This window comes from Haliotis asinina, chromosome 4 (genome assembly GCF_037392515.1).
Source record: "Haliotis asinina isolate JCU_RB_2024 chromosome 4, JCU_Hal_asi_v2, whole genome shotgun sequence".
NCBI classification, from domain to species: Eukaryota; Metazoa; Mollusca; class Gastropoda; order Lepetellida; family Haliotidae; genus Haliotis; species Haliotis asinina.
This window is the reverse complement of record NC_090283.1, coordinates 80,496,793-80,518,807: the sequence shown is the minus strand read 5'-3', so window position 1 is coordinate 80,518,807 and position 22,015 is coordinate 80,496,793. Positions and strand designations below refer to the sequence as shown.

Here is a 22,015-nt window from a genome sequence, read left to right as displayed (position 1 = left end):
ATCCGATGGTCTTCAGCGATTAACACTGCTCACGTCTCTCTTGTTTGTTTCAGAATCTTGTAGATTCATTCATTAGATTTTTATTTTATACATATTTTTTTGTTTTTCATGTAGTGACTTGCCATGATGTGAAGCATGGTATTAGGATGCTGTTTTCTGGTGTGAGATCAGACAGTTTCATCATATAGCATCTTGCCGTACGACAGTCTTTGTAATTAATACACTACAAAATCTTCATGCCTCATTGTGTGAAACTAATGCCCTAGAGAAGTTGGTGAACTGGGTGCCATTGTACAGGACCTTAAAATTACCTGGCCTCTAAGCTGATGTTACAATTTTATGTGAGTTATGATCGACTTAACGCTAGGATTGCTTTGTACGACGACACCCTGAAACTCACTGGTTGTCCTCTTAAGGAAGGCTAGGAATCTTTGCAGTTCATAAGTGAGGTGTTAATACCGAAAATTGGGGACTTTTTGCAAGATCATGGGTCAGTGTGTAAAGCTGTAGTGTCCATGGCTGCGATACGGACAATGGATGAAAGCAGTGAAGGACTTTTTTCACAGGATTCCAGGAAAGATTCCAGTCTTGTTACAGGTAACCAGAACAAATATTTGATGCACATAGCTGCCTATGAGAAGCGTAGTACCAAGTGATATCTGTGCATAAACTCACGTTTCAAGTTTGTGGCAGTAAGATGTACTGCAGTTAATACGCAGGGTTGCTTCCCTTGGACAAACTAGGATCTGCTAACCATAAGTGTTTCACCCAGCGGATGAGGCATTAGCTCACACACTGAGTTTTATTCCTCAGACAGGTTACTGACACATGAAGAATATAAGTTCAAAGAAATTACAATTTTACTGTACAATGTTTGTCGTAAGAGGCGACTAACGGGATCGGGTGGTCAGGCTTGCTGACTTAGTTGACGCATGTCATCGGTTCCCAATTGCGCAGCTCGATGCTCATGTTTTTGATCACTGGATTGTCTGGTCCAGACTCGATTATTTACAGACCGCCGCCATATAGCTGTAATATTGCTGAGTGTGGCGTAAAACTCAACTCACTCACTCACTCACTCACTCACTGTACAATGTAGACATAACTCTTTTTTTTTTCCGTAGGTTATTCCAGTATTCCTATCATAGTTGACATTTTGCTCACATTGTCTCAGAGTTTGCATGGGTTGTTCTTTGTGTGTCGTGTGTAATATTCTGTAAGCGACGTTAATGAATTACTCCAAGTGGTGAACACAACTAGCATGTTTAGATGTGTTCTTGAAATCTTCTCTTTCAGAAGCCCTGAAATATTACGTCATGCAATAAGGTATTTTCCAGAATTGTAACTAGCTGTTACACAGATTGGTAGATGAAGTTCAGATTCTGCTGGACTTAGACTCAAGACTAGACTTTCATCCACTGATGCTGGTTTCTGAGTTTTTTTAATTAACTTCTTCAGAAATCCGAGATAGCAGATAGTGCATAGCTTGCAGAAAAAATTATAACAGATGATTGATCGATGTAGCAATTGGTAGAAGCATTCTGAATATCATTGCTGAAACTGAACTCAATTTCATGAAAATGCCATTGAAGGTGATGCCATCCTCGTCAGTATTCTCATCAGACCTGACCACCATCTTGGATTTTGTAGGCCTGTTTAGCACAAGCAGTAATTACTTTCACATTTGGCCCTTAGTGATCTTGCTTCTAATGAATTAGTCCTGTGTATGCTTGGCAATTTGGATGAAAGATCACATTGGCCAAGGTGGGAGGGGGGAGTTTTCTTCTCAAAGCTTGCTACTAGAGCAAGCGACAGTTTAAGCTGTTATTTTATCGATCTGTGTTTCTTGGTTACGTGGTGGTATTGAGCGTTCTCTCTCAGTCCAATCCTTTGGGTACTTTCTCAACTTCTTGCCACATGTTTGTTGGGCAAATCTTTAACCCCACATTGTTAAATATTTAGCTTACTGTGCCAGCGTAATTCTTGTTTATGGACACTCTGAGTTATTAGCTGTAGTTTGGATCATGTTGTCAGGGAGTTTATTCGTTGGAATTGATTTTGGATCGTTGATGCTCATATTTATGAATATTGACATAGGGGATTTGGTTTGATCTTGGCGTCTTTAAGAGTTCCTGTTGTCTGTCTGGCTTAGTGCCATGTTTGTCAGAGCTCTTTGAGATCTGTTCCTGGAACTCAATTTCATGGAAAGTCTTCCTGAGAAGTTGAATTTGTTTTGTATTCCTACATCCCACAAGTTTCTGTTTATTTAATGTCTGCTTCAGACGTTCCCTGTGAGAAAAGTTGGCCCTGTATCAAAAGTGGTTGTTATTTAAAGTCTGCTCTCTGAAATTGTTAAAAAGACCATTCACTTTTCTTCCACATGCCCCATATTGTACTTAGTAGCCAAGTGGGTTTGGGGTTTACTGTGTCACTTCAGGTCTTAGTTTGATTCCAAACATGCAGAACATACCTTTGTCATTGCTGCATATCACTATTCAGCTTCGTGTAGTCTGTCTCACAGTCCCTGAACCACATTATTTTCCCTACTGCCTAGACCTCCATGCAATATAGTCTGTCTCACAGTCCCTGAACCACATTATTTTCCCTACTGCATAGACCTCCATGCAATATAGTCTGTCTCTCAGTCCCTGAACCACATTATTTTCCCCACTACCAAGCCCTCTCTGCAGTATTAAAGCCCTACATGAAGCAAGCCTAGATTTCCTCAGTTTCACCCTCAATCTCGTAACTCACTGGGGCTCCTTTTTGATTTAAGTATTTTTTTTTTCCTATAAAAAAACAACTTTTCAATGACTAATGTAGGTCGTGTGGGTCAGGCAGTGGGGTGAATCTTTTTTGATCTTAGTCACTTAATGCATTCTGCAGCTATTCCAGCCAAATTATTAATATGGACAAATGTTTCTACAGGAATGAGCATGTCATACTAATAACTTTTACTGCTACGGAGAGATCCTTAAAGCTAGAGAATTTTTAAGCATTTGGCCGAGGACCTGTATCATCACCTTTTCATGTAGCTGTATCATCGTCCTCTGGTAGAACACTTGTGTAAGTTACTGCGACCTTCTCACATGAGTGCAGCTGGAGCCAGTCAGCCTGAGGCAGTCAGCTGCTGATGCAGACAGACAGGGGATGGATGGGCTTGGGATTTGGAAAATCTCCGTCTCTTATATAGGGTAGTCGTCACAAGCCACATGATATGTTGGTCACAGGCCACGAGATGTGTTGGTCACAGGCCACGTGATATGTTGGTCACAGGCTACGTGATATGTTGGTCACAGGCTATGTGATATGTTGGTCACAGGCTACGTGATATGTTGGTCACAGGATATGTTGGTCACAGGCTCCGTCATATGTTGGTCACAGGCTACGTGATACAACATCTCATGTACCTGTTTTTCACATATTGAGAAATGGTGATCATCAAATTACAGAAGGGCTTACAGATAGTTACCAGAGACGATTTCCTTGGATGGAGTAGGTTATCAATTGCAGGTAGTCTCCATGGCCTCGTGGTTTGAGTGTCCTCCCAAAGAGCGTAAGGTTAGCGGTTTGATCCTCATCCCAAACATTAAAATGTGGTAGTTGTTGGACCTGTCTGAGTTCAACATTAATGGGTACAACCAGGAATGGTTGGCTTCCAGTCAGTATAATGTGTCTGAATGCGGTATTCATGCTTAATTGCACTATGGTATATCGGTGAGCTGGCACTGTAAAACAAGCTAAATGTGGGCTAGTACAAGCAGCCACACATACACACGCATGTATGTCATCATATAAGCAAAATATTCTTAAGTACGTTGTTACACCCCCTTTTCACCACACCTCATAAACAGCAAAAGTTATCCTAAACATATCATGTTTAGCTTTGTATCTTGGTTGGCTATCTATGCATTTTCATCATTAGTTTGTGGGTTTGAATCCCATGTGAGACTTATTGTAACAAACGTACAAGAATCTGTACTTTACTGAGAAATATTAATCCCAAATACAACATCTGTGATATCTGTATGTTACCAGCATAGTTCAGATCTTCATGCACAGTGCTTCATAACAATATCAGACCTTCAGCCCCATTTCATTCATAGTTCAGATCTTCATGCACAGTGCTTCATAACAATATCAGACCTTCAGCCCCATTTCATTCACTATGAAGTGTAATATTGTAACTAACTGGGAGTACTTTCCCATCACTCTTTCCTAAAGGGCCGTGGGGTGGCCTAGTGGTTAAAGTTTTCGCTCGTCACACCAAGAACTCGTGTTCGATTCCCCACATGGATACAATTTGTGAAGCCTATGTCTTGTGTCCCCGCTGTGGAATATTGCTGAAAGCAGCGTACAACTAAACCCACACTGTTTCCTACTCCTGCAAGGTGTTCATAATTTGCAAGAAGCATTTACATGAGGTTCGAGCAGCTACACAACTGGTTCAGATTACTGAACTGTACAGATTCATCAAAGATGAGTTCATGGCTAGCTAGGTCGTGCTTCCTTTTTATGATGGCTGCTCATTCTTTGAGTATGGTACCACTATGAATATTTAGAATTCAATTACAATCTCTAGTAATTGAATTATTTCTTTATGACGGTAAACGTGCATTGATGTTCAGCCATTCTTAAGCTCTACCATACACTAATTGTTGAGCATGGCTAACCATTGGTAAATGTCTTGGATGAAGAATGGTTATAGGTACTCAAAGTAGATTTTTGTTTGCAGCTATTGTATCACGTTCCTATGTACGACATGTCCTAGAGTTAGTTAGTATTTGGGTGTGTGTGGACTAATGTTTGAATGTCCATGGCAAATTTCATAAAATAAATGATAGTATATTCAAAAACAGCATAAAACTTTCGCAAGTAGATATTTAACGTTGTCTGTAACTATCCATGAGGATTACAGTTCAGATGCTGCTCTGTTTGTGACGGAAATTCTAAAGTTATTGTGTTATCTGATAGTTGGTAGCATTTTTGGTAGTCTTGTGGTGTAAGTGTTTGCTTGTCACACCAAAGACCTGGGTATGATTGTGATGAGGGGTACAGTTTGCCCATTTTCATGTGCGTCCTCGTAATAATTCTGAATTTTAGTACAAATGTATGTCAGTCCTTGTGAACAGTGAATGTCCATGATTAGTTTCCTGTCAGGCCAGTGGTGGGGATGTGTCAGTTTGAGTCACCGAGCATTAGAATGTCTTTCAGTAGTTCATAGTTCCTAATTCATTTGATGGAAAGTGGGTTTAAACTGTACTCACTCACTGACTGACTGAGATGACAGTGTTGTGTGGTGATTGTTCCCCTCCTCCCACTCCACCTTCTGGCTGATGATACATCCTTCCCTTCCAGTGAGTGCAAAGTGCTTGTGGCTTGTTCACTGCATGGACCATCTCAAAACACAAGAAGTACTTTTAAGAATCTATAGAAAAGTCTCTTAGTTCGTGTTGATCAATGGGTACAATGTGTGATGTTGATTTCTGGTATCACTGCCATGATGTTGCTGGAATATTGCTAAAAGAGACCAAAAACCATACTCACTTGCTCACTCGCTAGTATTGATCAATGATTTGTGTTTAGTTTACTGGGACTAAATAACTTTTGTTGTAAGTCCTGACCTACCAACAAAACCTTTATGAAATAAAAAACAACAAACTAGAAGGGTATTTTACAAGATATTTTTGGTAGTTTCGTGATTTGCCGAAATGAAAAGATGACATTTTATTGCTATTTTTTATAAGAAATGTTTACAACATATATAAAATTCTAATATATCTATCTTGTTAAAATGCTTTTCGTTTCTGTTCATTAGTAGATGGGATATATCTATGATTTCAGAATGCATGCCCTTAGCTGGCTCTAATATTAGATGAAAATCCATAGAAATTGGAATGTTCCTGATGTAATTTTCGTGGCAATTGTACATTCATTTGAAAATATATTTAGAATATGCAGTGATGTTAGCGGCAAATTTGAGGCCAAGTATCTGTCTAGAGCAGGTATACATATACCCAGTAGTCGTCTGGAACATGTAGTCTTTTTTCAACTCCAGTATTGAATTTAGGCCAAACATTTTCTAGGGCAACTAATAAATACTGAATGTTCTGATTAGAGTGACAGACATGAGATGAGTAGAAACTTAGTAAATCGTTGAGGATCATTCCCCATATTTTTGTTTTACCAAGGTGAGTGGTTTGTGTCAGTATTGGTGTTTTTCTGGGAAAAGTAGTTCTGGCACGTTGCAGCACAAGCTTCAGTGCCAGTGTTTTTTCTTGACGTTTAGGCTGTATGTAATCCCTGAATGGAATTGAGGCAGCACCTTGGGTGAATGATCTGGTCTGCTACCTTGAATGTACAGTTTCAGAGACAGATAACAGTGAAGTGTACAGCTGTATATGCATTCTGGATTTACACAGTACAGTACAACCTAATAGCTTAATGTTGTTTTAGCATGCATTCTGGAACTGTTTTGAGATCATTTGTTGGTTGCAAGCCGATGTGGCTACGGACAGTTTGAGATCTATAGACTGTAACATAGCCTAGTTCTTACAGTTATGACTTCCGTAAGTCTTTGTTAAAGTGTAGGTATTTCAGCAGTCAAATAATGGGGTTTTTTTGCGTGCTTTTGTAGAGGGTTATGACTTTCTCATGTCTTGTTAAGGGTGGGTGTTTTAACAGTCGCAGAGGTCTTTTTGCTGCTTTCGTAGACTTTCTCATGACTTGCTTCAGTCTTGGCAGCAAAGATGGTACAACCTACTGGCTGATGTTTTCTGTGCTGAAGTGAGTTAGTTCTGCTGAGTGAAGACTATCGTAATGACAACTTCAATATATATGATTGCAGACAAGTTAAGACAGTTGTGTTGTAGAAATAGCTCTGTTGAGAGTCTGGATCTTTGAAAAAATCATTTTGGCTTTTCTCCTACACATCATTTAGTTGGAACATTGATGCAAGTTTGGTTCAGTCAGAAAATGAATTGGCTCAAATTTCTGATGAAAATTCTTTTTTTTAAACAAAAGTTGAAAGAGGTTATAGTTTTGGATTTTCTGAATTTTACACCCAAAGCACAGGAAGTAAGTTAGAAACTATTTCTTACTATGTTTTGTGTGGTATTTTTGGGCTTGAGGCTTGTTAGTTTACTCAGAACCATTGAGAGGACCCTTAAAACAAAATATTATAAGATTGCTTTTCTACTTTGAACTCAAAACCATTATGTTTGGACTTCTTGAACTTCCTGAGCTAAGGGAATGGAGGAAGGTAGTTTGAGATATCTCATAAACTTTATGAAACAAGGCAATGACTTAATGAATAAACTAAAATTCAGTTATTTTGTAAGGCTTCTGATATAATAAGTGAATTTAATTGTTCAACAATACTTTTAATGAGAGAATCGCCAACAAATTATGAAAGCGTGGTGTGGTGAATCAATACGTGTGGGCAAATGCATTAGTAAATTTATAATGGCACAAAGACATATGGATGGGTTTCCCCAGAGACACGACATGCATCACATGACTGAGTGAGAAGACCAAAGTCGATGTTGAGCAGTGGCAATGTTGACGTCAGTACTGCCAGCAGGTCTTGTTCAGGTGTTAAATATTTTTAGTGAGATGCTACTGATATTGATATTCTCTCTATGGAGGTTCAGATAAAATGGTTATTACAAAAGAGATTGGTTGCAGTTTAGTTCCCCATTGACCTTATATATATATAAATTCAGTTACCATGGTGAGAGTTGTGTTGGTTGATATTCAAAGTTCTACTTACCATTTAGTCTAGACATTTGACTGTCCTGCTGTTAATGCAGGTCTACACATCACATTTTGAACCATGGCCTATTCAGGATCTTGCCATTTCTGAATGGGAGGTTAAAGATTGGGTGAGTGTCTTGGCTCCTCCCTCCTCTTGTGCTCTTCCTGCCCTCTTCACGACATTGCTTGTAGTGAGAGGTGACTAACGGATCGGGTGATCAAACTTGGTGACTTGGTTGGCATATCAATTCCCAGTTGTACAGATTGATGCTCATGCTATTGATCACTGAATTGTCTTGTCCAGAATAGCTGGAATATCACTAACTGTAGCGTAAAACCAAACTCACTCACTGTTCTTCCAAGTGTTTAGTGTTGGGAGATGACTGTAGAATATTCCTTGTCATCGTCGGCAGTTCTCGTCATAATCCAATCTGTTCTGTACACGTGGACATGATGAAATGCAGAAGAGCCATATATTCAAAACAATATGTTTTGGGCCTGGGTGTGCTTAATACAGTTGTTTTTTTTTGTGAATACTTGTTTACATTCAAAGGGTATGTTTTTGTCGAAATTACGTCATGTATTTATACTCACCGTTTACACTCCCTGCTATTTGCATATTGTATGACGTAGCCTGTATCTGAACTTGTTCTAGATTGGAGGTCTGGTGCTCTGCAAACCTCGAGGTCAGCTTTCCATGGCAGATAAGAAATGAACACACTGTTGAACATGGCCTGGCAGTGTAGTACATGGTGTCTTTCAGCTGTAGCCCACTGTCCAGGTGCAGCCTTACAAGCACCACTTAAAACCGTGTAAACTGAGGGTCTGGGCACACTGAACATCAGAATTTTCCATGACATTTTGCTTCAGCTTAACCCTGTGCAAAACTATATGTAATTATGGAGAAATAAATATGTTGCTTACATCTTGACATATTGCCCTGTCTGAAAGATATGTAATAAATGCAATAATTGTCAGTCATATGTCTCACCTACAATTTTTACCTGTCACACACCCTGTCAAGTGTAGACAGGTGGTTTTGTACAAAAGAAGGATGTTTTAGATGACCAGTATCATTGTTTATTCACATGCATAACATTAAGTCTGTTCAAAATATATTTGGGTATAATAGGTAAATGTTCACATGTTTCTTTGACCTCGGACAAATTTGTTGTGGCCAACGTATAGACACTTTCCCTGGTCTGTGAGAATTCTGTCATTTTGTTATACATACAGCAGAGGACATGCTTTATCACTGTCATTGTGACATATTCTTCTAAGCCCACATGTGTCGATGTTATCTTTTTGAAATGTACATATATTGATGACATTATGAAGATTTCCTATTGGAGATAAAGTAGTCACAACTTAATACATTCCTGCTAGTCTGTGGTATATGGATCTAAGCGTCTCTGCTGGTATGATAAATATTGCTGCAATGAGAGTTTGTCCACTTTTCATCTGTCAGCTCCTTAGAAATACCTATTGAACAATTTGTTTAGAGATCTAGATAAGGACTTGAGACCACAGTGATATTTATAGCCCATCGAGTCAGTGTTAAAACTATGTACATACATTCAGCAGGTGTTATGAATGCTAGCTATGAGATGATAGGGATTGGCAACAGTAAAGCCTCAATTGTGAGGTGCTTGAAGCACATGGATCTGGCATTCCGACTAGCATAGGTAAACAATTGTAGTCAGGTAGCCGTGTGGCGCCACTTCGTGCACTGGGTAACTGGTAAACAATGACAGAACCATTCACAAGTGTACACCATTATATTTCTCCGTACAAGGCAAGGGGAGGTGACGTCACTCCGGACAAAGTACATCACACGTGGAATGACTTGACAGGAAGGTGCTAGGGTGTATTTAACTTTGGTCAATTACAGATAGAAGGTGTGAGGAGACTTGCGATCAACACATCGAAATAAACACAGGAGACTGCACATGTGGTTGTCATAGGCTCCGAGTGGGAATGTTGTGGAATGAGATCTAGCAGTGGTTTTTGGTGCAGTGTGGTAGTTAGCCCCAGTCTTAGGTACGGTGATTTACACGCTGGTTGGGTGGTACGTGGTCACTTGATGCTTGATGTCCATGGAATTATTCCTTCACCAGGTCGTGAAGTGCAGCTATTATCTTCCCACAAAAATATCCCTGTATTTCATGTTTAACATTGGTTAGAGGTGATGTATTTGTGTAAGCAATTATGACACAGTTAATGGAGGTCCTGGCGTCCATTTTCCTTTGGGCAGTAGTATTGAGAAGCTTGCACATTATTTTCCCTACTGCCTAGCCCTATCTGCAATGCTAAAGCCCTAAATAAAACAAGTCTAGATTTCTCTCACCTCCCGAAGGTTCTTTTTCAATTGACATGAGTGTATTACTATCACGATAACATATATTCAGAGACGATGCATTAGTATGCCTGAACCCTTAACTCACTTGGTGTATTTTAGTCATGAGCTTGTACAAAACAAATACACCATCCTGACTGTTTTTGTTGACTTGCAGTCTTCTTTGTATACTTACAAGCTTTTTTGTTTAATTTAAATTTCTGAAATAAGTATGGTTCAGGATCATGTAAGAGGGATGCCCAGTGCAAACAAATAGACTTTGATCATCACCGACATGACAGTCTTCCTGGGCTGATCCGCTTGAGTAGAAATATGACCATCTTAAAGCAGTGGGGAGATCCAGCTTTCGTTTCCGGGTAGTGAGTCAGAGCTTGCTAATAATAGCTGAAGCAGCCACGCTCTGATCACACGACTCCACCCTGTGGAGGCAACACACCCACTTGTTCACACCATGTGACCTTCACTTAATTACATTTGATTGCATGTATGGTTCAGCAATGCTTAAGCCCATCAGATGTATATTGGAGATTTGAATACAATGCCAGCTGAATTGTTGTTTGTGAGTGTGAAGGTGACTGTGTGAAGGGGCACATGTGTAGAGACTAACTGCTGCTTATTGGCACTATTCACACATTTAAACCACCCATTAAATGATTCATTAGACAAACACTTGTGTCAATATTTAACTTACTAATTCTGCAAGTGCATCATCTTAAATTTGGTCATCCCTCTTGTTCTTTGGTGTAATCAGACTAATAATGATATGAACTCACCGTTTCCAGAAAATTGTGAAATCATTGATGTGTGGAATATACAGGATCTTTTAAAAAATGAGTTCTTCTTGAGTATTAAATTATGATGCATAAGAGAACATGGTAATATAACAGCTGGTTAGGATATTTGTCTTGTTAGAGGATATCATGTTGTATATGTTTATGTGATATCATGTTTGTGCTGTTAACCATCTGACAGGCATGATCATAATTATGTTTAAGATGCTGAGTCTGATTGTTCAGGTCAGCGGTATCATGGTAGTCCTGTGTTGAGGGGGTTGTGAACTTTGAGTCACTTTCAATACACAAAAGTGACTGTGCCATAGAACCTTTGAATGGAGGACCATGTTTTTAACAGGTGTGTGTTTTGTTTTGCAGTGGTTCCAGTACTGTGGCCATCGACAACAAGATTGAACAAGCAATGGTAAGTTGTCCACTTACATGATTCTCATGTTCTCTATTCAGGGGTGGGTGGGGGATCTTTGATGAGATTTCAGGCTGAATATGGCATCATTTGAATAATGCTTACCCTCTAAGTATTGTGTAATGTAGATAGTAACAAATAAATCCATTTAAATTAGAAAGGAGCCCCAGGGAGCCCAGAGATTCAGAACCTGGAGAAATCTAGCCGTGCTTCTTTCTTGGCTGTAACATTGCAGGGAGGGCAGTGCTGTAGTGAAAATAATTTGGTTCAGGGATTGTGCGAGAGACTAGACATCAGTACTTTGAATTTGGGAGAATTCTTTGTACTTAGTGGTATGAGCTGACCACAGTTATACCGCGACAGCATGGGCATTGCTCATTGTATCAATCACTGGCTTGTCTGCTCCAGACTGCCCTTCACAGATCACAGTCCTGTGGCCAGAACACTGCTGAGTGAAACATGCAGCTACAAACAGCACATGTTGTATCATCATGTCCCATCGCAGGCTGTTTAGTTTCTGACTTTCTAGAGAAGCAGTCCGTGATTGTGTTTGCTGGCTGTTGGGTAGCCCAGTGGTAGAAGCGTTTGCACATGATGCTGAAGGTCTGGGTTTGATTCCCCACATTAGTACAACATGTGAAGCCCTTTTCTGGTTTCCCTGGGCTTGGTATTTCTCGATTATAGTTAAAAGCAGCTTAAAACTAAACTCACAGACTGAATCATGTTAATTGGAACCTGCACAACAAATACAGGTGGCATTGGTACAGACATGTCAGTGAAAAAGGATGATGGCAGGCTGGAATGCCAGAAACACAACCTGAACGATATACATTTATCATCAGTTGAACAGTAATAGTTGAATACTGAAAATTGGGGGCAGAATTTGAAATTGTGAGTTTGTTTGTATTCCTTTTTACGTAATTTTGAATTTTTTGTGACATCTTCATCCCAGACTGTTCCCTGCACTCTTGTATAAGTGTATTTTGTTTTGTGTATATTGGAAGTATTTTCGAAAAATGAACTTATTCACTTGTAATGAAGCATATTGGTTGTGGACTGCAAATTCACATTTATTGCATAGAGGGTTAATATTTGATAAAAAGTTGAATGTGTTCAGATACACATATAAAAGTCAAGCAGTGCATGTCTTAATACCTTGGTTCTGAGACCCTAGATTCAAATACTATAGCATCAACTCTCCCAGGCCCTTTGGACCGTAACAATAAACAATGCGATGTACCAGTGATCTGTGACTGTCACCTATCTGTACTGGTCAAACACTGGACACTGAGTACAGCCAAGGAAACCACACATGCATGTCTCATTAACAACTAATCCAGTCAGCTGACCTTTGATTCATTGATTCCTTTGAAGTTTTCAAGATAGAACATGGTGCTCACTAGAGCCCAGGTCGGGAGATGGCAATCCTATGTCTTCAGATCAATAGTGTTGCCGTCACAGTGATCATCTGCCGTATATATACTGAAGTTATAAATACACATCCGGAGGGAGGCCGGTCCTCACAGATGACACATTCAAGACACAAACATGTCATCTTGTTCCATATAGGGCACTGGGTGGGGTCACAGTGCTGGGAGGCGGGACTTCATAAACTGCTAAGCAACAGGAAGGGTTACACCACCAGGGCTGTCCTTAGGCTAGAGGCTTGCTCAGAGGTATATTTAGATCGTGGCGAAGCAAGACGCATTAGTTAATGCTTAGGCCAGCGGTGAAAGAGGACCTGTGATAAGCTGTGTTGTGATAAAACCTCCCTGAGTTTTAGCTGCTAGTTGACGTGAAGATTACTGAAGACTGCTTAGTAGTTTGTAAAGCTGTGACTTTAGATTGGCAAAAGAACCAGTAACTATGAGTTGTGCAGTTGCTCCTAAGTCAATGTCGACGACAATGTCTCAGAATGCGGTAGGTTACCTACGACGGGACCCCACTAACATCATAAGGACTTTAGATATGAAAATTGCTGTGAGTAATGCTCTTGGTCTATCCTCTGTCTTTCAGTTATCCTGCATGATTTTCTTCATTTACTGTTTTTGTTAATTTTTGTTATTTTCAAAATTCTAGTTTTAATGATATTTTCTGCATTTTATGACATGAATGATTTTAATGCTTGGTTTTGTAAAGGAATTATTTGTTTTCAGTTTAAGCTAAACATTGCATCATCTGGCATGACTCAGTCAATCAATAATTTAGAAATGCACGGAACCTGCTCTGCTTTGTTCAGTATTTTACTCCATTGATGGTTTTGTTTGTCAGTGTGTGCTGGGCAGTAAGTGTAGTCGGTGCTCACCGTGAGCTGGTCATGTTTATATGACAGATAACCTCTCCATAACAAGCATTATATAAAGTAGACATGCACTAATCACGACCCTCACTCTCCACGGCTGTGTGGACTTTGACACCAAACAATCCACAAAAACCTAAGTATAAGTGGGGGCATTCTGAATCTAATCTTCAGCTTTGGATATATAATTGTCTGCTGTTTGTGCAATATGCTATGTTGTGATGGTATCGTGGACTTGTGCTTTACATGTTGGACAGGATTTATCTCTTGAGATAAGATGGTGAACCCAATCTGTTGTGATTGTTTCATGGACAAAGGACAGAGGTTTATCAGTTCAGGAGCCTGTCATGAGCTTTATTATTTGTGTCATCAGCTTTATTATTACAGGAGGAATCTGAGATTTTGGCAATTTGTGAAAATTGATTTTCCATTATTCATGGCCACACAGGTTAACATGGTGCTATCAAATTACAAATTGAATAATTCTTTAATGGCAAAATGTCATGAGAAACTAGATTGATGGAAACTTGTCCATGTAGAGGAAGGACTATCTGCAGGCTGGGTCTTATTACCTGGCAGTTGGGCTGCTCACTTGACCTACATTATCTCAAGGTTGTACCAAATACATATGTGAAGCGGCATGCACATACCGTGTCTGGAAAACCCCCAACAGTCTGACATACATACGCAGTAGGGATTTCACCGTGTCACATGTTGCTGTAAGTAACTGGTCCTACACATTAGCTATATATAGATACAGGAAAACCTAAGTAAGGATCACTCAGGAGAGAACACTTGTGTCACTGATCCTGATTAGCTGTAGGTTACAGTTATTGGCATGCCTACATACTTAAAAAAGTAGAAAATTAGTCATGATAGATTAATGACCGACATATGCAATACAATATCTTATCTATTGTGAATATAGCTTGGCAAGTTTCAGTCATTGTCTGTAATGCAAGTTTGTCCTTACTGAAATTGTGATAGTTAATCCATTTCTGTATTGTGGTGATTAGATATAAGTCGTCTGCACTTGGTGCAGTCTCCATACTTGGAATAGCTCTATAATAATTAACTGCCAGTTCACGTAACAGCTGGGTATTGGCATGTTTGAGTTTAAGCCGCTACTAGCTGAACTCAAGCAGTGTTCAAGCAGTTAGTTCAGGCCACCTTGTAAAGTCGTTTAGTCTTTACTGACTGAGGACTCATCATATTTGCTATTTAAGCACTGCAAGACTACAGGCAGAATGTGTAGTTGCTGCAATATGGCAGTTTTACCAGACAACACCAAAATTGATTGCTCCTTGTGAAGTGGAATGAACAAAGTGATTATAACATATGATTAATTCACTGGAAGTCTGACCAGGTCTTCTGTAGTAAGGGGACCTTCTGGCATCTGAAAAGAAAATTATTGAAAGTTTGTTGCCATTTTCTAGAGTGTAGTCAAATTGGATTTTTCTGGTAATGGGTTGAAGGTTTCTCATCCAATGTTCCCCGAGTTGGTTTGCCAGATAGAGCCAAAGTTGTACATTTTCCATTGATTTTCATTTAGAGTACGTAACAACATTGAATTTCTAGCCTGTTTGACATTGATTAAGAAATAATGATATTTTCTTATTTCCTGGGAATTACTGTTACTGAGGAATATGTTGTGGAAACCTGGCAAAGTTTCAAAGTCTTCGTCACCATGCTGACCTATTAATGCAGAGCCAAACAGCTGTGTGCAAAAAGTGCATTGTTGTAACATGCAGTGCAGGAAGTGTTGGGCTGCAACATGTGCAGTGACTGCTGCACGCCTCCGTGCAGTGCCAAGCAACAGGCGGTCAGTGCAACATATACAGGTGGTTATAGGCAAACCAGGCACTGCTGGCTTCGAGGGTTGCCTGCAGCAGATAGCTCACACTACAAATACTTGGCACCGTTCCTCACAATAAAATGTCTGGGATGGAAGATGCCTGTTTTTTCCAGCATTCATTAAATGATGGCGGCAACACATTGAAGGGGATAGGAACGATTTGGGGAAGCATTTAGATAGCTTACCAGTAAATAATTAATTCTTATATTGTTTAGTGACATTGTACTGTTGTAAGTCAGGAAATCAAGTTGGAGAGGAGGATTGAGTTTGTAAAGAACACTGAGTCTGCATTGACCCGCTCCCTCCCCCAAGGTTAGATGTATCTGTTGTTTCCATTCCTGGTTACAGGGATGCATAAAGGATTTCCAGCTCCCACTCCTTGTAGTAAGCAGTTGGATAAAAACTTTTATATCTTTTTAACTAGTATGATGTGTGGAATTCATGTCAGGTAGAATGATCCAGATGTTCCTTCAGAACTTAACTATTTTCATAAATAAGTTTTAAAACCAAATTTCACATTTTTGTTCGAACATTTTATCAGTCACTTACCAGTCTGTAATCAATTGTCCTGTATTACATTATGCAAACTATGATAAAACTATTGAATTAGAAGTGGTGTTTATTTAATATGTAACAGCAAGATCACCAAGCCTTTAAGCTATGTTACAAAAAATGATTAAATGTTGGAGAATGGTTAGGTGTCGTCAGAGGTAGGTGTAGAAGGCAGTGTCCAGATTGATGAAGTGCAGTAAAGCTGTTTTAGTACCTGCCTCAGGGTACTCGCTTTCATCCTTATCACTAGAGAAGATCTGGGTCACTTCCTTCTGTACAAGACAGCTATATATGGGTAAAAGGTCTGCTGTGGTGGGTGACAGAATGTCAGTAGGCCTGTAACAGCTTGGCAATCAATCATCCCAGCTATTTTGGTGCACAGTGACACAGAGAGGTGTACTATAGCATATCGTATTGCTTGACAGCCATATAGGATTGTCTCATGTGATATGAGCATGTACTACCTGGCTTACCGGACAGTCAGTCATGAGGGGTGGGCAAGTAGATGGGGCATGCTCTTGTGAAGAAAACCTGGGTTGAATCCATGTTGAAGCCTAGGTGGTAGACAAGGCTAGACCTATGGACCTGTGTTGACAACTACTGCTGCTAAAAATCATCAGAATCATCATTAAACTAACACAACTGTCCATTGTAGATTCTTTCAAGTTTGAGTAATGCAATATTAAGACCTAATAGACTCTCAGTTAAACTGTCTGGGGACAAAAATACAGTGATGATTTGATCAATCGGCACTCCCCAAATGTGAGACGTATCCTTTATTGTATAATCTGTCTGAGACTGAAATACAGCTTCTAATTCACTGGGTAAAGAAGTGGTAGCACCTCCATAAATGGTCCAGTTTATTGCCCGGAAAATGGTGGGTTTGCTTCTCAAGGACAGACTACATAAACAGTCATTAATCTCCAGCTGAGAAGCATGTCTGGCACTAATGACCATTATTACCCATTAGGGGATACGGTCAGGTAGAGCACACAGGGGGATGAATCTAATATATTGGAGATGGTCACCTAACACATTATCCAGCACTCCAGTCTAACGGCAGCAATCATCGTTTCTGCCCCAACTCCAGGAATTTCAGAATACTGACCTTGTTTCATGGTCATCACTCACAGACTTGGTCTACTGATAGTTAGCCATTATTAGATGCGGCCATGTTAACTGCATTCCTTCATCCCTAGCATCTCTTCCAGGCACAGACTAGGCTTACAGTTCTGTCCTCTGCAATTTGCTTTATTGGAGTCAAAACATTGCTTACTCCTTCTCGTGTTCTCTAGTGGCCTCTTTTCCACGAGGTTTTTGCTGTGGGGAGAGTACAATTGGTCAGCGGGGAGGTTTGAGATCACACCAACTTGACCGCAAATTATTGATCAGTTTAGAAAAGATTTCTAAGGGAATTGGAAGAGTGAGTGGGAGCCCAGATAGAGCTTGGTTATGACTGATCCTTGTGGCTCTTCTAATGGAGGTAACTGTTTGAAAATACAAAGGATGTTTTTGGCAGCGTTTTCTCACTCAGTGGTGTTATCTCGTTGGGTAGTTCATGGTTGTGGTAGACAGCCTGTGGAGGAAGTGTGTTGGAGTGTGGTGTCTGAAGATTATTGATTGCCACTGCCAAGTTGGTGCTTAAACGTTCCTGTAGATACTTCATGTATCAGTAATGCCTCTTCTTGCTCATGATGGATGATGTTAAGTGGGTTTGTCTGTGGATGAGCATCCAGAGTGTGAAGATAGGTGGAAGCCCCTTCTGTTGCCCTTAAATGTGGTCATGATGATAACTGAGGTTTAATTTACAAACAGTGGAAAACATCATGTGTCATTGATGTATTTTTTGGATGCTTTTTATGCTGTTCTGGTTAATGAAAACTTTTTGAAATGGTTTGTTTTCAGATATGGTTACATGAAATATGTCTTTGTCTAATTTGTTCTTGTTGTATTTCAGGACTTGGTTAAAAGTCATCTGATGTTTGCAGTCAGAGAGGAGGTCGAGGTCTTGAAGGAGCAGATCAAGGACCTCATGGAGAAGATCGGGCAGCTTGAGTATGAGAATGGGGTTCTCAAGGCCAATGCCACGCAGGAGACGCTGTCGAAACTAAACCTGCCCAAGCCCCAGCCTCCATCGTCCTCATCGTAGCATATCCTGCTCATCATACATGAATATAGAATCATGCATCCACCCAGTTAAGCTTGATAGTTTCAAGCACAGCCTCACGCTGTTAGCTCACGCGTGATCATGGCCCTGGGATGGGAGGATACTTTGACTGCGCTCGGTCAACTTACTTCCCGCCCTGCTTCGTGTGGACTGGGAGCAGCATTTTACCAGAACTGATCAATTTTCTGTGTTCGGAGAATATATGGCTGGATCAGCAGATGCCACAAACCAGAACCATCACAAAGCCTCCGGAACAGGAACCAGTCCTTCAGTCTGTGATGGTGTGTTCCACCTGTGGTCCTTCACTATACACACAGATCAAGCTTGGCCTTTCAGTCTTCTTACAGTACTCTACAACTTCTTGAAATCTTCATTGGGACGTCTTTGGAATCATCCATGTGATTATGCTTGCAATCTTTTATGAAATATGCTAAACAAGTATCTTGACTTTTCACATGTCTTGCTGTTCACTGTGTTGACCTTTTATCTACTTCTATAGACTGTGCTATTCATCATGAAGTGTTTTGAAAGATCACTGGTGATTGTTGAAAGTATTGCAAGGATATGGCGAGACTTCCTTCATCCTACACTGTCTGACTGTGATTGGCGGCAGAAGGTCGTGTGAGAACACACACCTGTGGCTGCGATGTAGTGGTATTAGTAGCTAGTGTCCAGTTAGTGGTCAGTAACCAGCCACCTACCCATGTCCATCTGAGCTCCACCTGCCGGTGCCCTGTAAAGTTTGAAAACATATTGGTGGGGTTCCATAGAAGATAGAGATAAGGGACTTCTTATGTGAATGAAGCACCATAGGTGTTGGCTTGGAGTACCATGTGTAGATCCAGTGCTGGGTACAGAGCACTATCTATTAGGCACTATGTACCATGTACCTGTTTCCCAAGACTCTGTGTGCATACCGTGTAGTGGATTGACAGAACTCATTGGACACTACAGATTTACATACTGAGGTTGTCATTGACCTGAAGCTGATGCAGACCATGCCGTAGGTGATGGTTGAAGTGAGATATTTCAGCTCAGATGGACATGGGTCCATCAGGGGCTGACTGACCTGTGATCACCGAGTGCTTATGTATATATAGTGTATTATAACCTTGGCTGGTGTATGACATTGTATGCATTGCCTGTGCTGACTCTGCATAATTAGTGTTTTATGCGAGTGTGTATATGTTTTATATTTCACACAGTGTGATATAAGCTTTGTGGATGATAACAAGCTTTAACCCCCTTACGGTGACTGTATATTTCCAATATGACTTGTGAATCTGTACATAGAGATTGTTCCTTGACTTGTGTTGCATATTCTTAATGTTATGACAGATGTTCTCATATTTTCATATATGAAACAAAGAGCCAGTATGACATTGTGGAGACATCTTCATGTCATTTGATGGACGATGGTCATTGATTCCGGACAATGAATATCATACTAAACGAATAAAAAGTCATATAAGTTGACATGACAGTAGTTCTCTGGCCACATTGTCAGATGTCTTTCGTTAGGTGACTAGGAAATTTGTACTGATACATGTATCCTATTTGTATTTTTCTCATAAGGAATATCCTTCATATATATCCCTTTTGGAATATCCTTGTTGGGCACTGCTGTATTTTCAAAGGTAGCGATTGAGAAAAGACTAGTCATTTTAACTTGACAGGAACCGCTTTAGGCAGTTTGTTCAAGTGTTCGGTAAAACTGCCATGTTTAACATAATTGTAAAGGGGTTCTTACCAAAATATTAGTAAACAGGGAAACAATAAGATTTTGATTCCAAGAACATATTTCCACTTTGAAAACTAATACTGTTTAATCCTTTGGATTGTAAGAAGGATTCCCCTCCTTTTGTTCTGACAGAAAATTCATTCATTCAGATGAAGGTCGAGTTGATGTGATGTGAGAGAGATATGAAGAAGATATGGTATCTTCGAGGTGCGAGGATTAAGAAGCATTCCAAACCTTTGAGGGTGATCGTTCTCTGTCTTTTCTAGATGTTTAATAAACCTGGCCATCATGCCTGACCACGCCCTAACTTCAGTTCTCTTTTGTAAATTGGTAAAGACCACATCTTGATATCCCTTGGACATCCCTGTGATCCTTGTCTAGACTTACCGCTCAATGTCTGTGCACCTTGTCCCAGAGTACCTGCCACCACAAAACGACAGTGGACAGGGTTCCGACCAAGTTTGAATGCTGTCACTCTCCTTGTTCATGCATGTGAAGCAAACTATTACACTGCTTCATAGGGGTGCACTGTTTAATACCATATTGCAGTCATTTTCTTTGCAGGTTTATTCCTGAAACATTTTCTTCTGGAATATTCATTGAATTACCTGGTGGTTTGCATCACGTTAAAAAATGTGAAAATTATCCAAAAGTGTCACGAAAAAGCTCTTATAATTATGATAAAATCTACTGTTTTATCAAAGTATATGAAAAAGGAAGCAAATATTGCAAAACCTTTTGTGGGAAAAAGTAAAATTTTTAGATATGCTTGCATGAAAGAGATTAGGGGCTATGTTGACCTCTGTCTGAATAAGACAGTTGGTATTGAAGCAATGACTGATACACCCAGATCAGGGAGACTGCTACATGTGTCTGCTAAAGGTGGTTATCATCGGGAGGAGCATGCTTGTAAAGGTACAGATGATTCTTACAGCCTCAGTAGGGCCTGATGATTGAAATATGTATAATACTATGTAAATATGTTGATAACGGACTTAAATGTTTGTTGGAATTGTAAATGCTTCAAGTCAATTGCTACATGAATAAATAAACAATGTTCATTACAACATGTCATGTTTTGTTTTCTGACCAGAACGAGGACTAATGAATGTGCATTAGCATAGTGTTGTACAAGAAGAGTTTGATACTGACAATTTCTCACTCAGTATAGTCAGTTCAAGCAAGGAATATGACATGTTGAGGGGAAGAAGCAGAAAGAGGAATTTATTTTGTTTTGTTTAAACAAAGATTGAAATGTAACATGATTTTTGCATAATGGTTATTATGTGGTAACCCATATCTCGGGGGGGACTTAACTAGTTGAGAGGTTGAAACCAGATTTCCTGGAGTGTTGAAGCACCTCATGATGATGGAGAACAGTGTGTTCAAGTCACCACAGGTGTACATGGATCAGGTGGTCAGGCTCTGACCTAGTTAATGAGATCTGATAACTGTCACTTAGATGCTCATGATGTCAACCCCTTGACTCACTGGTCCAGACATAATTATGTACATACCACTGTCATAAATCTACAAAGAAAACAGAACAACCCAAGACGTGTCCACTTACCACAAGCATCAGTGGCACCAATTCTAACTGATGTTGGAATAAAAGTGGCCACTCTCTCTAAGACAAAGGTATGATTCACGTTGAACTGCTCTACTGTACTCTTTTGGAAGTGAGTGGAATCAGGCCTCAGGAAAACAAGAGTTATGGTTAGACTCACTTGAGAAATAAACACAGGTTATTTGCAAAGCTAGCGAGCTGTTTAATGAGTACCTTTCCTGGTGGCTTGATGTGTTAACCAGGTGGGTGAAGCATCTGCTTGTCATGCCTAAGGACCATGTTCGATTCTCCACTTTAGTACAATGTGTGCAACCCATTGCTGGTGTCAGCCACCGTGTTTTGTAGTGTTGCGAAAAGCACAACAAAACACAATTAATTCAGACCTAAGAGGTGTTTACCTAACCTGTCTGCGTCCCAATGGTAGATGACCAGCAGCCTTGACCTTGAATATTCCGTGCTGACGTCATATGTATCTACTAGCATTCGCCCACTTCCTGAAACGCGGGACAACAAACACTACTGTCTT

General features: G+C 40.0%; 1 protein-coding gene across 2 annotated transcripts in view; it reads left to right on the top strand.

Moving 5' to 3' along the window:
* LOC137281970 (protein bunched, class 1/class 3/D/E isoforms-like) overlaps positions 1-20,989 on the top strand; it is a 68,313-nt gene extending 47,324 nt beyond the window's left edge. For both annotated transcript variants that reach the window (XM_067813713.1, XM_067813714.1), the window contains exons 2-3: positions 11,263-11,308; positions 17,972-20,989. In XM_067813713.1, coding sequence (XP_067669814.1) covers positions 11,263-11,308; positions 17,972-18,163 — 238 coding nt within the window. In that variant the 3' untranslated portion in view covers positions 18,164-20,989. The remainder of the gene's footprint in view (positions 1-11,262; positions 11,309-17,971) is intronic.
* The last annotated feature ends 1,026 nt before the right edge of the window (positions 20,990-22,015 follow it).